Source organism: Pyrus communis, chromosome 17 (assembly GCF_041283825.1).
Source record: "Pyrus communis isolate YQ-2024b chromosome 17, ASM4128382v1, whole genome shotgun sequence".
Taxonomy (NCBI): domain Eukaryota; kingdom Viridiplantae; phylum Streptophyta; class Magnoliopsida; order Rosales; family Rosaceae; genus Pyrus; species Pyrus communis.
This window is the reverse complement of record NC_142581.1, coordinates 24190896-24207126: the sequence shown is the minus strand read 5'-3', so window position 1 is coordinate 24207126 and position 16231 is coordinate 24190896. Positions and strand designations below refer to the sequence as shown.

At 35.0% G+C, this 16231-nt stretch overlaps 1 protein-coding gene across 1 annotated transcript; it reads left to right on the top strand.

The window, feature by feature from the left end:
* Nucleotides 1–6291: 6291 nt before the first annotated feature.
* Nucleotides 6292–10067, top strand: LOC137708120 (protein LIGHT-DEPENDENT SHORT HYPOCOTYLS 10). Its single transcript, XM_068447114.2, has 2 exons — nucleotides 6292–6979; nucleotides 10040–10067. The coding sequence occupies exon 1, from the start codon at nucleotides 6379–6381 to the stop codon at nucleotides 6934–6936; it is 558 nt and encodes a 185-aa protein (XP_068303215.1). The 5' UTR covers nucleotides 6292–6378; the 3' UTR covers nucleotides 6937–6979; nucleotides 10040–10067.
* Nucleotides 10068–16231: the final 6164 nt, after the last annotated feature.

The following is a 16231-nucleotide window of genomic DNA, read 5'->3' as shown; positions in this document are numbered from 1 at the left end:
ACATGACACATTTCAATGTCAGAACAAAGCTAGAAACTCTCTTCTATAAAAGGGGATCATTTTTCCATAATAATCCTTAATGTCATTTGTACTAAACTATTCACTAGAACTCACTAAAAGTGAGCTTGAACCTATGTATTTGTGTAAACCCTTCATAACTAATGAGAACTCCTCTACTCCGTGAACGTAGCCAATCTGGGTGAACCACGTACATCTTGTGTTGTTTGCTTCCCTATCTATATTCATTTACATACTTATCCACACTAATGACCAGAGCAATCTAGCGAAGGTCACAAACTTGACACTTTCTGTTGTACCAAAGTCCTCGTCGATTTTGTGCATCAACAATCATCATCATAACCATTTGAATATCCTTGTGAATTTGAACTCTCACTCTGCTAAAATCTTTGATAACCTCCTTGGAATATGTGAGAATTAGATCCCTCTCCTTGTACATACATAGCTGACATAGAATTAATCAGAGAATGCATCCTTGATTCAATAGTAGCCTCAAGCCCAAAAAGTTGAGCCCTGTAATCCTTTAAGGACATAGTTGAATCCCTTGCAAGAATTACAATCTTGATCATATCAAAATCAGCAGGTAAACCAGACAAAATTGCTATAATGAAGTCATTATCAGTGATATTCTCATCATCAAAGACTAATTGATCCGTATACCTTTCAATCTTAACAAGAATTTGTCCACTGAATCACCACCTTTTTGTGCAGTATAGAATTCAGTCTTTAGCTTCATGTAAAATTTTGCAACCAATGACATGCTTCATTATATCATTTGAAAGTGTAGCAATAAGAAGACTGAGTAAAGCCAAGTCCTTGTTCACCCGATCTTTATAAGCAGTTGTAATTTCCTGCGTAATACTAGTCTTTGTACTAATGACAAACTTAGAAGGTCCTGGAGAATTTCCAGTGAAGAAATCAAACAATTTCCTATGTAATACTAGTCCTGGTTCACCCAATCTTTATATGCATTTTAAGAGTATCATCCACAAACTCATTTTTACTTCTTAAGCATCTCTTTTAGTTTCTGGCTATCAAATCAAATAAATTAAGAAAAATCGATGAATAAAAATTAACAAGAGTGTATGAAAAGTAAAAAAATAATAGCATTAATGGGTTAATTTTATTTTTTATCAATGAATCATTCATTTGAACTGTTAATCATGCATTTTTGCAAAATTATAAGGATCATTGATCACAAATTCAACGGTTTTGAATAATCTGAGGACATAACTGTTTACGCCCGTACCGATAGACTTCGGCAAAAGGCCAGGCATCTATCTTTCCGCGTGGGACAGGATTGGCAGATCGGCTGTCATATCGATCCGTCAAATTGACGTGTACCCTAGGTTTACTCCCTCTCAAATCATGGCAAGTAGAATTTAGTGCCAAAATTTCTTCACATGCCTAACCTAATCTTTGTTCACTCAAAATTCAAAGCGAGCCAACGATGCTCCAAGTTTTCGTACTTTTCCAGTTTTCCTCTTAGGTTTTGTCGTAAATAATTGAAGGTTATGCTACGAAGTCATGTGAAAAAAACTCAAAATTCTGACTTGTCAACGCTTAACATTCAACACAAAACTCTTAAACCCTAAATTCCTTTTTCACATCTTCAAATGGAGTCTGTTTCGTTGTCTGCAGTCCAGATGGTTCGTAGCGAGGAGAAGTGTTTTGCAGTTGAGGAGGTGAGGAGGTCTTAATGGATGAGCAGCGCCGGATCGTTGCCTCGTACTATCACATCTATCATTATAAACCATGTGAACGCCAAATGGTGCCACACACTATATAGCTTGATATAGTCTTCGTGATAATATTTAAATTAAATATTAAATTATAGTACTAAGTGATTTTTCTTGATAATGCTCAACTACTATACTTTTGAACTTCATATCCTCATATGAACTCTATGGTGTAAACTCCAAACACTAAACTCCTAACCTTGAATTCTAAATAAATGCTTAACCTAAATGTCGAGAAAAACTCCCCTTACCAAAATTTAATGTAATAGTTTTAAACTGTCCCCCCTCCCCTTAATGTATACTAGTAAATATTTTAAAAAAACCTATTCAAACTGCATGATGCAATCTAAAGATCATAACTCTACTCTACGAGAGGTATTGATTGGTGACATCTTCAAGACTTATTGTCGCCGGAATGATGAGAACGACACCAAAAAATTGAAACCGTGGCGGAGCTCATGCTTTCAGAGGGTTGTGGTTCGAATTTTGTGAAATGAATGTTAGGGATGAGTTTGTGGTGAGGAGTAGGTTTCAATATGGTGGTGGTCTTTTAAGACTAATCTAGGATTTACCTAGCCGCTATGTCTTCTTTTGTGACATTGCAATTTTGCTTCACGACTGTACTCCACAGAATCTTCCACCACGCGTAACCTCAATATATGTATTGAATTATAATGAAACCCTTGAACAAATTTTCTGGAAACATGATTATATGCACGATAAACTCACTTCATATGTATACATATGAAGTGCAAAAATAATTTTATTTAAATTAGCATATGTGAGTTCTTACCCTCTAGAATTAGAAGAAAACCCAATAAAAATAGGATAGAAAAACAAAGTAAAAAAGAGTGAAATTTTGAAAACAAAAGACTCAATTTCGTGGATTCCGCTGGAGCGCCGCTAAGGTCTACTCGTGAACCCCAAACGCAGACCAAAACCTGCTTTAGAATTTCTCATCTGCTTGAAAACTGTGCTCCCAAAATTTCATGTGTATATAATTAAGCACGTTAAGACACATCAAATCAAGTTGAAAGAGGCGTAAAGAATATGCCTAAACATCTATGAAGGCGTGCATGCATGGTCTTTAGTCAAACTTTCCAACGCAGGTGAATTCTATAATCACAACAATTTAGTATGGAAAGCTACTTCTCCAAGGCCCCTTAAACAACAATTAGGAAAAGAATTATGAAAAAGTTAGTTTATTCTACATGAATAGCCTGAGTAGAAGTACCAAATCTAACATCTAACGCTTAACTTGTTTACATTGTTCTACTACGCACAAAGGTTTAGGCTAAAAAATGTTAATTACAATTAGTATGCTCTAACAAATTCTTAAATGTTTTATTATTATTATTATTATTTTGTTTTTTTAATGTTGTTGTTGTTATCATTTTTTAAAGTTTAATCATAACAATGATGCTTACGGTTCTTAGTAGTCAATTATAATACCTATTTAATTTGTAACATAATTAGAAAATTGGACAATAACGATGCCCAAGTACAATTATTGCATCCACTGTCACGTTGGTTACATGGAAATTTGTGATAGCAATATTTGTAAGAAAATTTTCGATGAATTATGTATTCAATAGTAGACTTGATTTGTCAAGTTGTGATCATTTAACTATAAACTAGTGTTAACTTCGTACAAGCATGAAACATGCACTAATTGGCGAGCTATTAATAAAATGAGAAAAATTGAAGTAATGAGAGAGAAAATACAAAATAAATAACGAAAATAAGAGATCATGTATGATTAATTAACATGAACCCAAAAACAGTAGTCAAGATGACTTAATTAGTAGTTTTGCTTTTACACTTGTATTCAAGTTTGATCTCCCTTGCAATAAATTATGGATTACTTAAAGTATTGCTTAAATGAGTAAATAAGAAAACAAGCATCCAAAACGCTAAGAGTTTGTTTGGAAGGATGGATAGTCGTGGCAAAGGCATCAGCTCGTCCTATTTTTTCAAAAAAAAAAAAAAAAAAAAAAAACCTCTAAGAGTTCATTTGAAAGTGCTTTTAAAATGATGGAAAAAGTTTTTGATAAAATTTTTTTTGAAAGCAATCCTCAATAAAAATTCAAATAAATTCTGGAAAAACATTTTAAGTACTTTCTGCAAGAAGCACATATACGGTACTTATTCTAAAATAAACACTTAAAGTACTTGTGAAACTCAAAACCAATTGCACCAAAACTACTTTCAATTATTTTGAAAATTTTCCAAATGAGTAGTATATGAATGAAGGCACAAGTACTTTCCAGAGTGAGCTTTGTTCGTTGTTTATTTGTTCACTTTCTATATCATACCTATTTTGTTTATATATTCAAATCAAATCTTCTTAATAAGATTAAATTTTTGGATAAATTACATAAAATTACCTTAATTATTGGGCCAGTCACAGTTTCATAACTCATCTTTAAAAAATGTCAATGTCATACCTCATTTTACGAATTTGTTACAATTTCATAGATTCCATTAGTTTGTATGTCACTTCTTCCGTTAAAGTGACGTGGCTTGAGACAGGGCCCACTCTCTATTAAAAAATTAATTAAATATTAAAAACTAAAAATATAATTTTTTTTTTTTTTTTTTTGGCATGGGAGACCCACCCGACCCCTTATCCCTCTCACCCTTCTTCCCCATTCCCGTCTTCCCCCAACCCAAAACCAGAACCATCCCAAACCCAGATCCCACCCGCGCCAACATCTCCCCTACCTGAAATCAAATTCTTCCTTGCCAACGCTTCCAAGTTACCCTCACCAACACTTCCTAATATCCCTAACCGTAGGAACACCGCCTTTCCCCCTAAACGCCCAACCGGGTTCACCCGATTCGGACTTTCTTGACTCGGTATCAAACCTAACCTGCCTTCCGAACACTCCCGCGCCCCTCCCATTGCCGTCCGTTTGCAAAGCTGTGATGACCGACTTAATTGCCCTACTCAGCAAGTTCCGGTTCACGATCATCAACTCGCCGATCTTCACCGGACTCAAACTCGACCTGTTTAGGAAAATCTCCTTCACCTGTGGGAAGAGCTTGTGCTCCTTCACCCCGAGATAACTCGTCGCCAGATTTTTGAATGCTCCAAAATCGTAGAGTGGAAAGTGGATGTGGACGTCGATCCGACTCGGTCGAAGAAAGGCTGGGTTAAAGAGGTATTTCGAATTCATGGTGAACACCATGACTCTCTCCTCGGCACAACACGAATTCAACAGCTCGTCCATGAAATTATATATATCCGAAAAGCTCAAACCCGCAGGTTTCTTAGTGATATATTGGTTGAATGACGACAAGGACGACCTGGAAGCGTTAGGGAACGAGGTGGAGTCGCATATGAAAGATGTGATTCAGGTGAGGGAGATGTTGGCATGGGTGGAATCTGGGTTGGGGGTGGTTCTGATTTTGGGTTGGGGGAAGACAGGAGCGGGGGAAGAAGGGTGAGAGGGATAAGGGGTGGGTATCCCATGCAAAAAAAAAAAAAGAAAAAAATGATTTCATTCTTATAGTTTTTAATATTTAATTAATTTTTTAATAGAGCGGGTTCTATCTCAAACCACGTCACTATTTAACGGAAGAAATGACAGACAAACTGACGGAATGTATGAAATTGTAACAAATTCGTGAGATGAGGTATGACATTGACATTTTCTAAAGATGGAGTATAAAATTGTAACTGACCCAATAGTTAAAACAATTTTATGTAATTTACCTTAAATTTTTTGTTGGCAGAAGCATCCAAAGTAGCAATAGGCTTTGTTCGTTGTTAATTTGTTCACTTTCTATGTTGTACCTATTTTATTTATTTATTCAAATTAAATCTTCTTAATAAGATTCAATTTTTTGTTGGCAGAAGCATCCAATCTAGCAACAGTGTTTTTCCTTTGTAGCAGATCTCTTTCAATTATACTCGTCCTCTGAATAAGTCAAATATAAACAGTATTGCAAATGGATTCTCCCTAGCAATAATATTTTTTTGGATTATGAGCACTTCCATTGCATAACCAGCGAATTTATAACATCTAGCGAATTATGACCAGTTTTGAGAATGATGACATATTAACTATGTGCGTATTTGTTATTATGTTACTCAAATTAGAAAACATATAATTGCTTATTATTAATATATCTTATACACGTAAATATTAATTTTATAGTTTACCTTATAATTATAAATAATCTTTTCATTCTCTTTTAATTGATAAAAAAATTTCTACCAAATTGTAATTTAGATAATACGTAAAACAATAGCACAAATGTTGCTTGCTGTCAGTGTAGAAATTTTTTGAGTTTCAAAAGACAGCAAATTTGTAACCTTATATCAAAACGTAGAGTTAAGGTAATAGTACTATTTGAAAAGAAGAATATAACTGAAAAGATGAAGAAAAAAATGAACAGAAAGCATCATATGGCCCCGGCCCCATGGGATGTCTTCTCATCACTGGGCCCATAATGTGATTTCAATCTTTCCTCCCCTCTTTGATTTTTCTCTCCCTATTCCTTTCACATCCTACCCTTCATTCTTCGTTCCTTTATTTAGCAACACAGAGAAAAAAAAAAAAAAAAAAAAAAGTTGATCTGGAATGTTCATTAATTGATCTTTCATCACAACTCTATGTCTGATTCTATGTCTAGAGAAAGAGGAAAAGATTTCGTCGAAGGATCGTCTGCTGGAGGGTCTCCGAATGATGATCAGCAGCAGCCGGCCACACCAAGCCGCTATGAGTCCCAGAAGAGAAGGGACTGGAACACTTTTGGTCAGTACTTGAAGAACCAGAGGCCTCCAGTGGCGCTGTCTCAGTGCAATTACAACCATGTGCTGGAGTTTCTTAGGTATCTGGACCAGTTTGGGAAGACCAAAGTTCATCTCCAGGGCTGCATGTTTTATGGGCAGCCTGAGCCTCCTGCCCCTTGCACATGTCCACTTAGGCAAGCCTGGGGCAGCCTGGATGCTCTCATAGGGAGGCTGAGGGCGGCCTACGAAGAAAATGGAGGATCCCCGGAGAACAACCCTTTCGCTAGCGGTGCAATCAGGGTTTACCTGAGGGAGGTCAGGGAGTGCCAAGCTAAGGCAAGAGGGATTCCTTATAAGAAGAAGAAGAAGAAGCCAAGTCCAAGTAAGGGATCCGGAGGAAATGATGATGAATCAAGTTCTACCATGCATTTCTCTTGATGCATGTTTTCTTCCTTCGGCCAATTTCAGAATTAATCGAAGGGTAAGTAGTAGATGAAGAAAAATTATGTTCAATTTCTATTCATGGTTAATTAAGTACGTCCACATCATAAAAATTAACTCCAATTAAATGAAGAAAAACTCAATTAGTTACTCAATTTGTCAATGTAGGTGATATACCCCCAAAGATTATAGTTGTTGCTGTTTTTGTTTTTGGTCGAATTAATCCCCCAAAAATTATAGTTAAAAAGATAGAGAAGAAGGTAAACTTATGAGGTCGAGAGCAGTCAAAGGACAGTAAATTAGTTTTATATGGAATACACGAAGAACAAAATTAAAACCCTAAATGGTATACTCAAATTATTTGAGTGATGATGTTCTGATCGGGATCAGTAACTTTAACCAATAATCTCTCCACCTCTAAAACTTATTAGACACTAAATATCGTGTTGTAATAAAAAACAATAATCTCCTCTCCAACTTCTCCCCGTCTCCCTAGTCCTCTTCTCTCTCTCTCTCTCTCTCTGAAACACACTCGCGATGTAATCCCCATTCCCCACTTCCATTGTCCTACTTTAATTAAAAATTGCTCTCTATTTCTAACTTTTCGTTAATTTGGCTCTTTTAGGATTCTGCAGATTTTTTGTGCCCCCACGATTATTTGTCAAGTGAGATATATCATCACAAACTTTCGTACGTCAGGATATATAATTAAAAAATATAGACAAATGATTGAAATATATGATTAATTAAAGTTTAAGGTTTTAACAAATCTCCTTAATTCGTATTTTATTAGTTTTTGACGTTCATCCATCTTTTCTGCAGCTTTTCTCGTTTGCAATTATATATCTTTTGGTTTTAATTTAACGAAGGTCATCATAGCGAATCTATAAACACCCAAGATGATCAATGCCACCACAAATTGCTCTTCTTTTATATGTGCAGCTAGCAGATATATATAATGTCAGTTAAATACAACTAATTGCTCATTTGCTCTTGTTTTATATGCCAATTATTTTTCCTTGATGTCCACAGTACAAAATTCTGTTGCGCAGCATTTCATCATGATCACAGGCTTATTACACACACACACACACACACACACACACACACAGAGTCTGATAAAGAAAAATAAAGAACAAAGAGATTAAAAAAAGTCTGATTATGTGCTCAAAGGATTGTTATCTCACGTCTTTGTCGGGTTTTCATGGGGAACTTCATATTTTTTTATGCATTAGGTTGATAGGCCAGAGTTAAATAGATCTTTCACTCACTTGTGTGAATTGCCATCTATAGAAAATCGTAATTCTATTTGCACGTGTTTGGTCTCAAGACATATTTCCAACTTATACAGGACGATGCTATCCACAAATCTATTTTTACCTTTTATTCATTCTTTGTTAATTTTTGTTCTTCCTCTTCAATATATTCATTCATTCATACAAATATTTGCATTCACTCCCTCTTCTCTTTTATTCATTTGCATATTCATCCAAACTCAAGCTTTGCGGAAATTCGAATGGTAGCTGACAGGTCAAAGGTTAATTGCTCTTCTGAAAAATTCGAATTTCACCATAAATATCATGCAAAACTCGAGTGAAATTTGCATTAGTAAATTAGAAACATTTATATTAGTCTATGCATACCGTACGTAAAGTTCGTATATCAAGAAAAATTATCTTTTAATGACTGGAAACTTGTGCAAAATGCATTGTAAACGATAGGTTTAATATCAATTAATGATGCATCAACAATATACGTGATGATTTTTAACATAAATAAATTATGTGTTGCGAGTATTGCATATAAATTAATGATGATCTTTAATCATTTTATCCGTTGTCAATTGATTTTGAGTTGATGTTAAAAAAATTCTAACATTAAGTCCTTAACCGAACTCATTTGTGTAAGATCTTTAGTATTGCATATACAACTTTTAATAGTTCCTCAATTTTTCAATGACTATATATGAATGCAGCTAGTTTTTGTCAACATATTTGGATTGAACTATAACACATGCTGTAAATTCATGATGCTTCGAGCTTAAAAAATCTACCTCTCTTTTCTATATGGCTCTGGAGATGAGCACAGAACACAGACATTTGCATATTTTTGTAGGTTTTATTTATGCGCTCGTAGACAAATAAACACACCTTGATATTCTAAAACTAAATAGATACTTTAGCTGACACTTGAAGGTTTATGTTTCAACCATTAGATCATATTTAGATGATAATATGCGCATCCTCAACCATTTATCGTTAATCTAATTACAGTGGCACATTGAGTCCTCAAATTTGTGTCCCTATTGTTGAGAATACCAAAAAATTAAAAATTAAAATATTAAAACACACACACACACACACACACACACACACATAACATAATGCATCTTCTTCAACTCTATTATTACAAGAGTGTGTCAGTTTTATGTGTTTAAATGAAATTATAGTCATACATGTGTGCACGCGCACACGTGCGTGCCCACACACACACACACACACACACATATATATATATATATATATATATATATATATATATCACAACTCATGCTCTATATATGTTTACACCAAGGACACACACACACACATATATCACAACTCATGCTTTATATATGTTTACACCAAGGAGTGAAAGAAATAAACTAGTATTGAACTCGTTCACTAGATTCGAATCTAAGACCTCACATTTACAAGAACAGAGAAATACCAACACTATACCATAGTTTTAAGTGGCTACAGATTATCGTAGTTATAGTTGACAGTTCAATAACATGTTAGAATGCCTAAAGAAAGCAGATTATCATACAAGTAAGACACATTTAACCAATCACACCCAGTAGTTTAAAATTGATATCAAGTGATTGCTAAATACTGAATATTTACAAGTAACACACATTTAAACAATCAAACACTATACTTGATGTTTACTGGTTACTCATACACACTGCAGTTCATGCTAACTCCAAAATTCTTGCTTTGTGGTTGTATTTTTGTTGTTAGGGATCCGATCGATAGATACATTCCTGCACACTGAAATGCAACCAATAACAGATACCCTTAATGTTTAATCATCAAACTCAAAATTTACTTCCTTGCAGGATCACATGGAAATTGAACGAAAAGGAAGGAATTGTTCCAAGGGAATTTGCCAGGATGGTTCAGTACTGTTAAGTTCGATTATGGCTTTTTTCAGTCAAATTACATAAGGAAGTTGGAGAATTTTGGTTAATTTGTAATTGGAGAATTTATTAGTAGCGATGTCTTATGGCTTGCTGGCATGAACACGATTCTATCTTAATTCATTTTGTTAGTTTGTAATTGGAGAATTTGAAAGCATGTAGTAGATATCAGAAACCCTTTATGCTTGAATATATATATATATATATTTGTATCCTACTCGTTGTGTCCATACTTGTTAATAATATCAGGACTATAATGATGTTATGTGTTTCCTACATATACACTTACATATGTAGGGTTGTTCGGCCGAAGCCTACATTTCTTAAGCTTCTACATTCTAGACCGACAAGGATACAACAGAGATAAGGGGATGAGATTTCGGACGACTCAACGAAATTCAACGAAGATTGGGTTTCGAACCACTGAACGGAAGTGAATATGAAGAGGGATTCCGGTCCATTCATGGGAATCTGACAAAGACAAGGTTCTAGACCACTCAACAAAATTGAAAAGAAACAAGATTCTGACCACTCAACATAATCTGAACAGAACACGATTTTGGACAACTCAACGGAATCGCACATGAAGCGGGATTTCAAACCACTCAATGAAATCTAGATGAAGTAGGGAACCAAACCACTCAATGAAGCTCCAACGGAACACGGTTCTGGGCCATCAATGGAACTGCGTAGAATTCTAGAAACATAGTTTAGAATGGCTCAACGAAACAAGACATGACACAAGCTCGATGTGACAACTCCCTATGGCAATGGGATAACGATCATCTACTAGCCCTCACGTTTCACAAACATATCAAATATGCATTTCAAATCACATTTGATAAAATAGAGCAATGACAGAATTTAAATATAACAATTTACCAGAAAACACAGTCATAGAATCATGCCATATTCACCAAAAACCAATATCACATATATCACAAATATTAAAGTCAAAACCGGGAGTTGGGTAACGCACCCTCGAATAATGATCAAGGTGCTCACGTACAATCACTACCTAGAACAAAGATCAAGTCCTGCTCAAAATTTTTGTGATTAAACCATGTAACACTAGGTTGTACACGTCAACTACAACCGCAAGTTTATATGGTGGCTAACTATAAAACTAGGTTAAAACAATGGAATTATGCTAAATAGAAGCTAAAAATAGATTCAGAGATTGAATTTATCCTAGATAGACAGTTTGGGTCGTCGGCTACTCGCCATCACGCCCCGGTCACGCGCCCTCACACGTTAGGTTGGGACAGATATTCCGTTAAATTTAACAGAATGTTGACGTCATACCTGTTGGCAATAAAAAATATTCTGAATAGTTAACAAAATATTCCTCATTCTTCTTCTTTCCTTCAGTCGCTGGCGCCGGCGCCTGCCGTCGTCGATTTCACCGAAACTAGGGATTTTGCCAGAAAATTGGGAAAAGTTTAAATTGCCATGTTGTTCAATTCATAACCAAATTCTATGATCCTTATGTCAAATTGAAGATAGAGAAGAGGAGAACAAGTTTATACCTATTTGGAGTTCGAGAAGTGATCGAAGATGGCCTAAAATTGGACATAAAACTCGGCCTGCCGGTAACTCGTAGTTTCTCAATTTTTGTCTAGCTTTTTACGAATAAAACCCATGACTGGGTTCGTGGGGATGCGATGAGCACGGTGGTGGTATTTGTTGATCGAAGCTCGCTGGAAAAGTGGTTGGGTGACGATAGTGTGTGTTCGAGCTAAGGGAGAAGATGAGAGAGTTCGAGAAAGACTAGTGAGGCCGAGAGAGAAAAGAGAGAGATCCTTCTAGGAAATGGGAAGGGGACCCCATGGGCACACAAAATAAGTCCAAAAAAAGACAAACAACATGTGTCCAAATAATGGTCAAATTACCAAATTGCCCATGAACTCCAAACTCTAAATTTTGTTTTGCTTATGCCCATGCATTTATATTGACCCGTACTATCCAAATATGCCAAGAAATGAGGAAAAGCATGAAAGCATCTAAAATGTCCACATGGAATTTCATTAAGCTCAACATGGCATTTTTTGTCCTTTCAAATTCGAAAAAATTTCTACGCCCAAAACAAAAATACGCCATAACAACTAAGAAATAAAAAATTTAAATAGTGAAATCCGGGGAAGGAATTTAACATGACCAATTTCCTGATCTTATTTTTTTCTATAGACTAGAGGCAACTCACGAGGGTTTTGGTCAGAGCAAAAAACACTTCCCTGTTGATTCTCTTAGACCACTACACAGAGTTGCAAGACATACATAAGTTATTAAAAGTTCCAAAAATAATTTTGTGCCACATCTATCATCATCTATCACTATCTACAATGAAACCAATTGTTTAACAAAATGCACCTAATTAATCGGTATTCCACTACTAATCACAGTGAGAAATGTCTCCAACTTTACTTGCATAAATATTAACATGAGATCAATAAGTTAATGAATTTACCAAAGGTTAATTGGAATACAAGATGGCTATACTAGCTAGTAACAAAACAACACATACTATGTGAAGCGTATTCATATTGATCAATAACCCAAACCTTAAAGGAGATTATTATATAACTCTTATTGTAAAAGGAAATACATCTAGAGCTAAGTGAACATAACTAATTTGTTTTCACATGGGAAATTTATCAAAGCACTATAAAAAAAGGTATTTTAAGGATAGCATGCATGCCCCAAATATTTAAGCAATGTTATCCATGCATGTATCGTAAGAAATCAAACCAACAATGAAACACAAACTCTAATGGCATATCATGAAAAAAAATAAAAAATAAGACATCCATATGCAAGTCAAGTCTTAGGCAGGAACCATTATTTATTAGTTAGTCTTAGATGAAGGGAGGGTATTATGCCCATATTCACAAAAGCTTAAATTTGACTCATTCACAACCCCCTATCCTCTAACAACCATTAAAACTGAATATGCCATCTGTTACTCTTTCATAGGGTTAGTTAGAATTGTTGGTTATGTAATGAGTTAGTTAGATTTGTGATGAGGTGTACTGCCACATCAGCTTAGGTTGTTACCATTAGCTATACATATATACCCCTTGTAATGATTCATTTCTCAATCAATGAAACAGTTTTGATTCTCTTTCTTTCTCTCTTACTTCGCATTCTCTCTCTAAAATCCTCTTTAATCAATTTCTTAGTTGTTCATCAATGGTAGTATATCAGTACTGTTAGAATGGTATCGAGAGCCACCGATTCTCTGTGGGTTTCCTACTACTAGTGAAATTGTGAAGCGAATTTTCTTTTGGGGAAGTTTCTGGTTAAAGATTTCATCGAGGTTTTTCATCTAGGTTGTTTCTTCAACATGTTCGTTGCGATTTGTGTTGCTCTCTCTTCTGTTTCTGTTACTCTGATGGTAATGGTGATGTATGTTGATAAAGTTAAATCATGGGAAATTTTAGATTCTATGTTCGAAATCCTACAACACATCATTTTGGATTCTTGATTTATTGAGCAAATTATGTGCTAAAGATCTAGGTTTCTTTAATTGTTGTTAAGATTACATATATGTTAATGTGCTAAGTAGACTAGTAGTATTAAATACTTTGAAGGCCAATTGCCATTTCTATGAAGGCCAATTGCCAAATTTGTGAATCTTGGTTAAAGTTGAAAAAGGCTGATTGCCAATGATTGATTAAAGATGAAAAAGGGCAATTGTCATGTCTGTGTTAGTGATTGAAGAAAGGAATTTTTTTTTTTATAAAGGCCAAGGCCAGAAGTTGAAGTTTATTGAGTTTCTTTGTTGTGTAGAAAATCTTGCAGTGAAATCTTGTTTGTGTGATTACAAATCTTGAACATTTTCTGAGTTTTTGAATAGTTTGAAGTGATAAAATGGCATCTACAACTGTGAAAATTGATGGGTTATTAGGAATGTTAACAATCAAACTTGGTGATCAAAATTACATCAAATGGGCATTTCAGTTCAAGTCTATACTTAAAGGTTACAAACGGTATGATCATTTTGATGGAACTAATGTATGTCCACCAAGATTTGTTCTGAATTCTAAAACTAGAGTAACCAAGGAAATGACTATATCATTTCAAGAATGGGAAGCAACAGATCTTGCACTTCTCAGTTTACTTATTACTACCTTAACTGATGATGTAATAGGGTATGTCATAGGATGTAAGACTGCTAACGAAGCCTGGATAAATCTTGAAGAGAGGTATGCTTCAGTATCTAAAACTGGAGTTAATCATTTGAAAACTGAACTTCACATAATACAGAAAGGTGGTGATGCAACGAGCAAATACCTGTTAAGGCTGAAATCCTTGAGAGATTAATTAACTGCAGCTAGTGAATTCATTTCTGACAATGATGTAAACATTGCAGCTTTAGCTGGATTGCCTCGAGAGTATGCCACTATTACAACTGTGATTCTTGCTAGGGACAACTCCATCTCTATGAAAGAATTCGGAGCATTACTATTAGGTGTTGAAAGAGAAAATAAAGTGTTGATTAATTCTTTGTCTCAAAGTATGTCTGCATTATATATGCAAGGTGCTGCAAGTTCTTCTATGGGATTTTAGAATCAAAATGGTGTTTCAAGCTCCTATTCTGTTGGAGTTGATTCTTTTACTAAAGGAAGGATTACAAGTGTGCCTCTTATGTCTAATGGTTCAAATCAAAATATTGATTTCTCACAGTCACAATCTTCATCACATGATTGTTATCCAATGGCACCTGCTAATACCTTTAGTTATGGTTTTGTGGGAAATATGGACCATTCTTCAGATAACTTCTTTAAACATATGTCTTCTACAAACTATAATGATGATCAGCAGAGATATTATAATGGAGGTCAACAAAGAGGTAATGGTTCTTACAGGTCCAATTACAGAGGAAGAAACTCAAACAATTATAGACAGAATAATGGTTGGTCTGGTAATATTGAGTCTAGATGTGCTTCAGAACCTGAGCGTCAAATATGTCAGCAAAGTGGACACACAACACCAAATTGCTATCACAGAAATGCTAATGGATCTTCATCTAGCCATATTACTGAATGTCAAATATGTGGAAAAAGAGGGCATATTGCTCTTGATTGCTATCATAGGGGCAACTATTCTTATCAAGCTCCAACACCTCCTGCATCCTTGGCTTCTACACCTGCTCCATTCAATGCTCACTATTCTTATCAAGTACCTCCACAAATGTACTAGATGCCAATGAATGTACCTGAAAATCAATATTAACATCCAATGACTGCATTGAATGCTCAAGGGTCTTCATCATACTCCAATCATACTCCCTGGATCATGGATACTGGTGCTTCTCACCACATGACATCAGATATCAACAATCTCAATCAAGTAACATCATTTGAAGGGTTTGACAAGATAAAATTGGCAATGGTCAAGGTTTGGATATTGCAAATGATGGATCAATAACCATTAAAACTCATGACACTCTCTTATCTTAAAGAATGTTTTACGCCTTCCATTGCTGTGAATCTGTCATCAATGACTCAGTTGTGTAAGGATAATAGATGTTGGTTTATATGTGATGATACATTATTTTTTGTGCAAGACAAGGTGACAAATGAGATTTTGTACAAAGGAAGGAGTAGGCTAGGCATATTATTTCAAATTCCAGTTTCTCTATTTCAGCATGCAAAAGCTTTTTTGGGATGGTTAGTGAAATCTTTTGTATGGCATCAAAGACTAGGACACCCGGCTAATGAAGTAAAGTCAGTAATATTAGCAAAGTCTCAAGTTTCTCATTCATTAGATGATACTTATAGAATATGTTCAAACTGTATTAATGGTAAAATGTCTAAGAGTCATTTCCCTGTGGAAGCAAATAGATGTTTGTTACCATTTGATAGGATTCACACAGATGTTTAGGGTCCATGTCTTGTAAAATCGATTGAGGATTACAGATATTATGTAATCTTTGTTGATTGTACTAGATTTGTATAGATATTCCCTTTATTCAATAATTCATAAGTATTCTCAATTTTTGTGAAGTTCTACAAGTTCACACAAGTTTAGTTTGGAATAAAGACTAAATGTTTACAATCTGATGATGGTGGAGAATTTATAAGTAAAGTAGGGCTGATTTGGTATTAT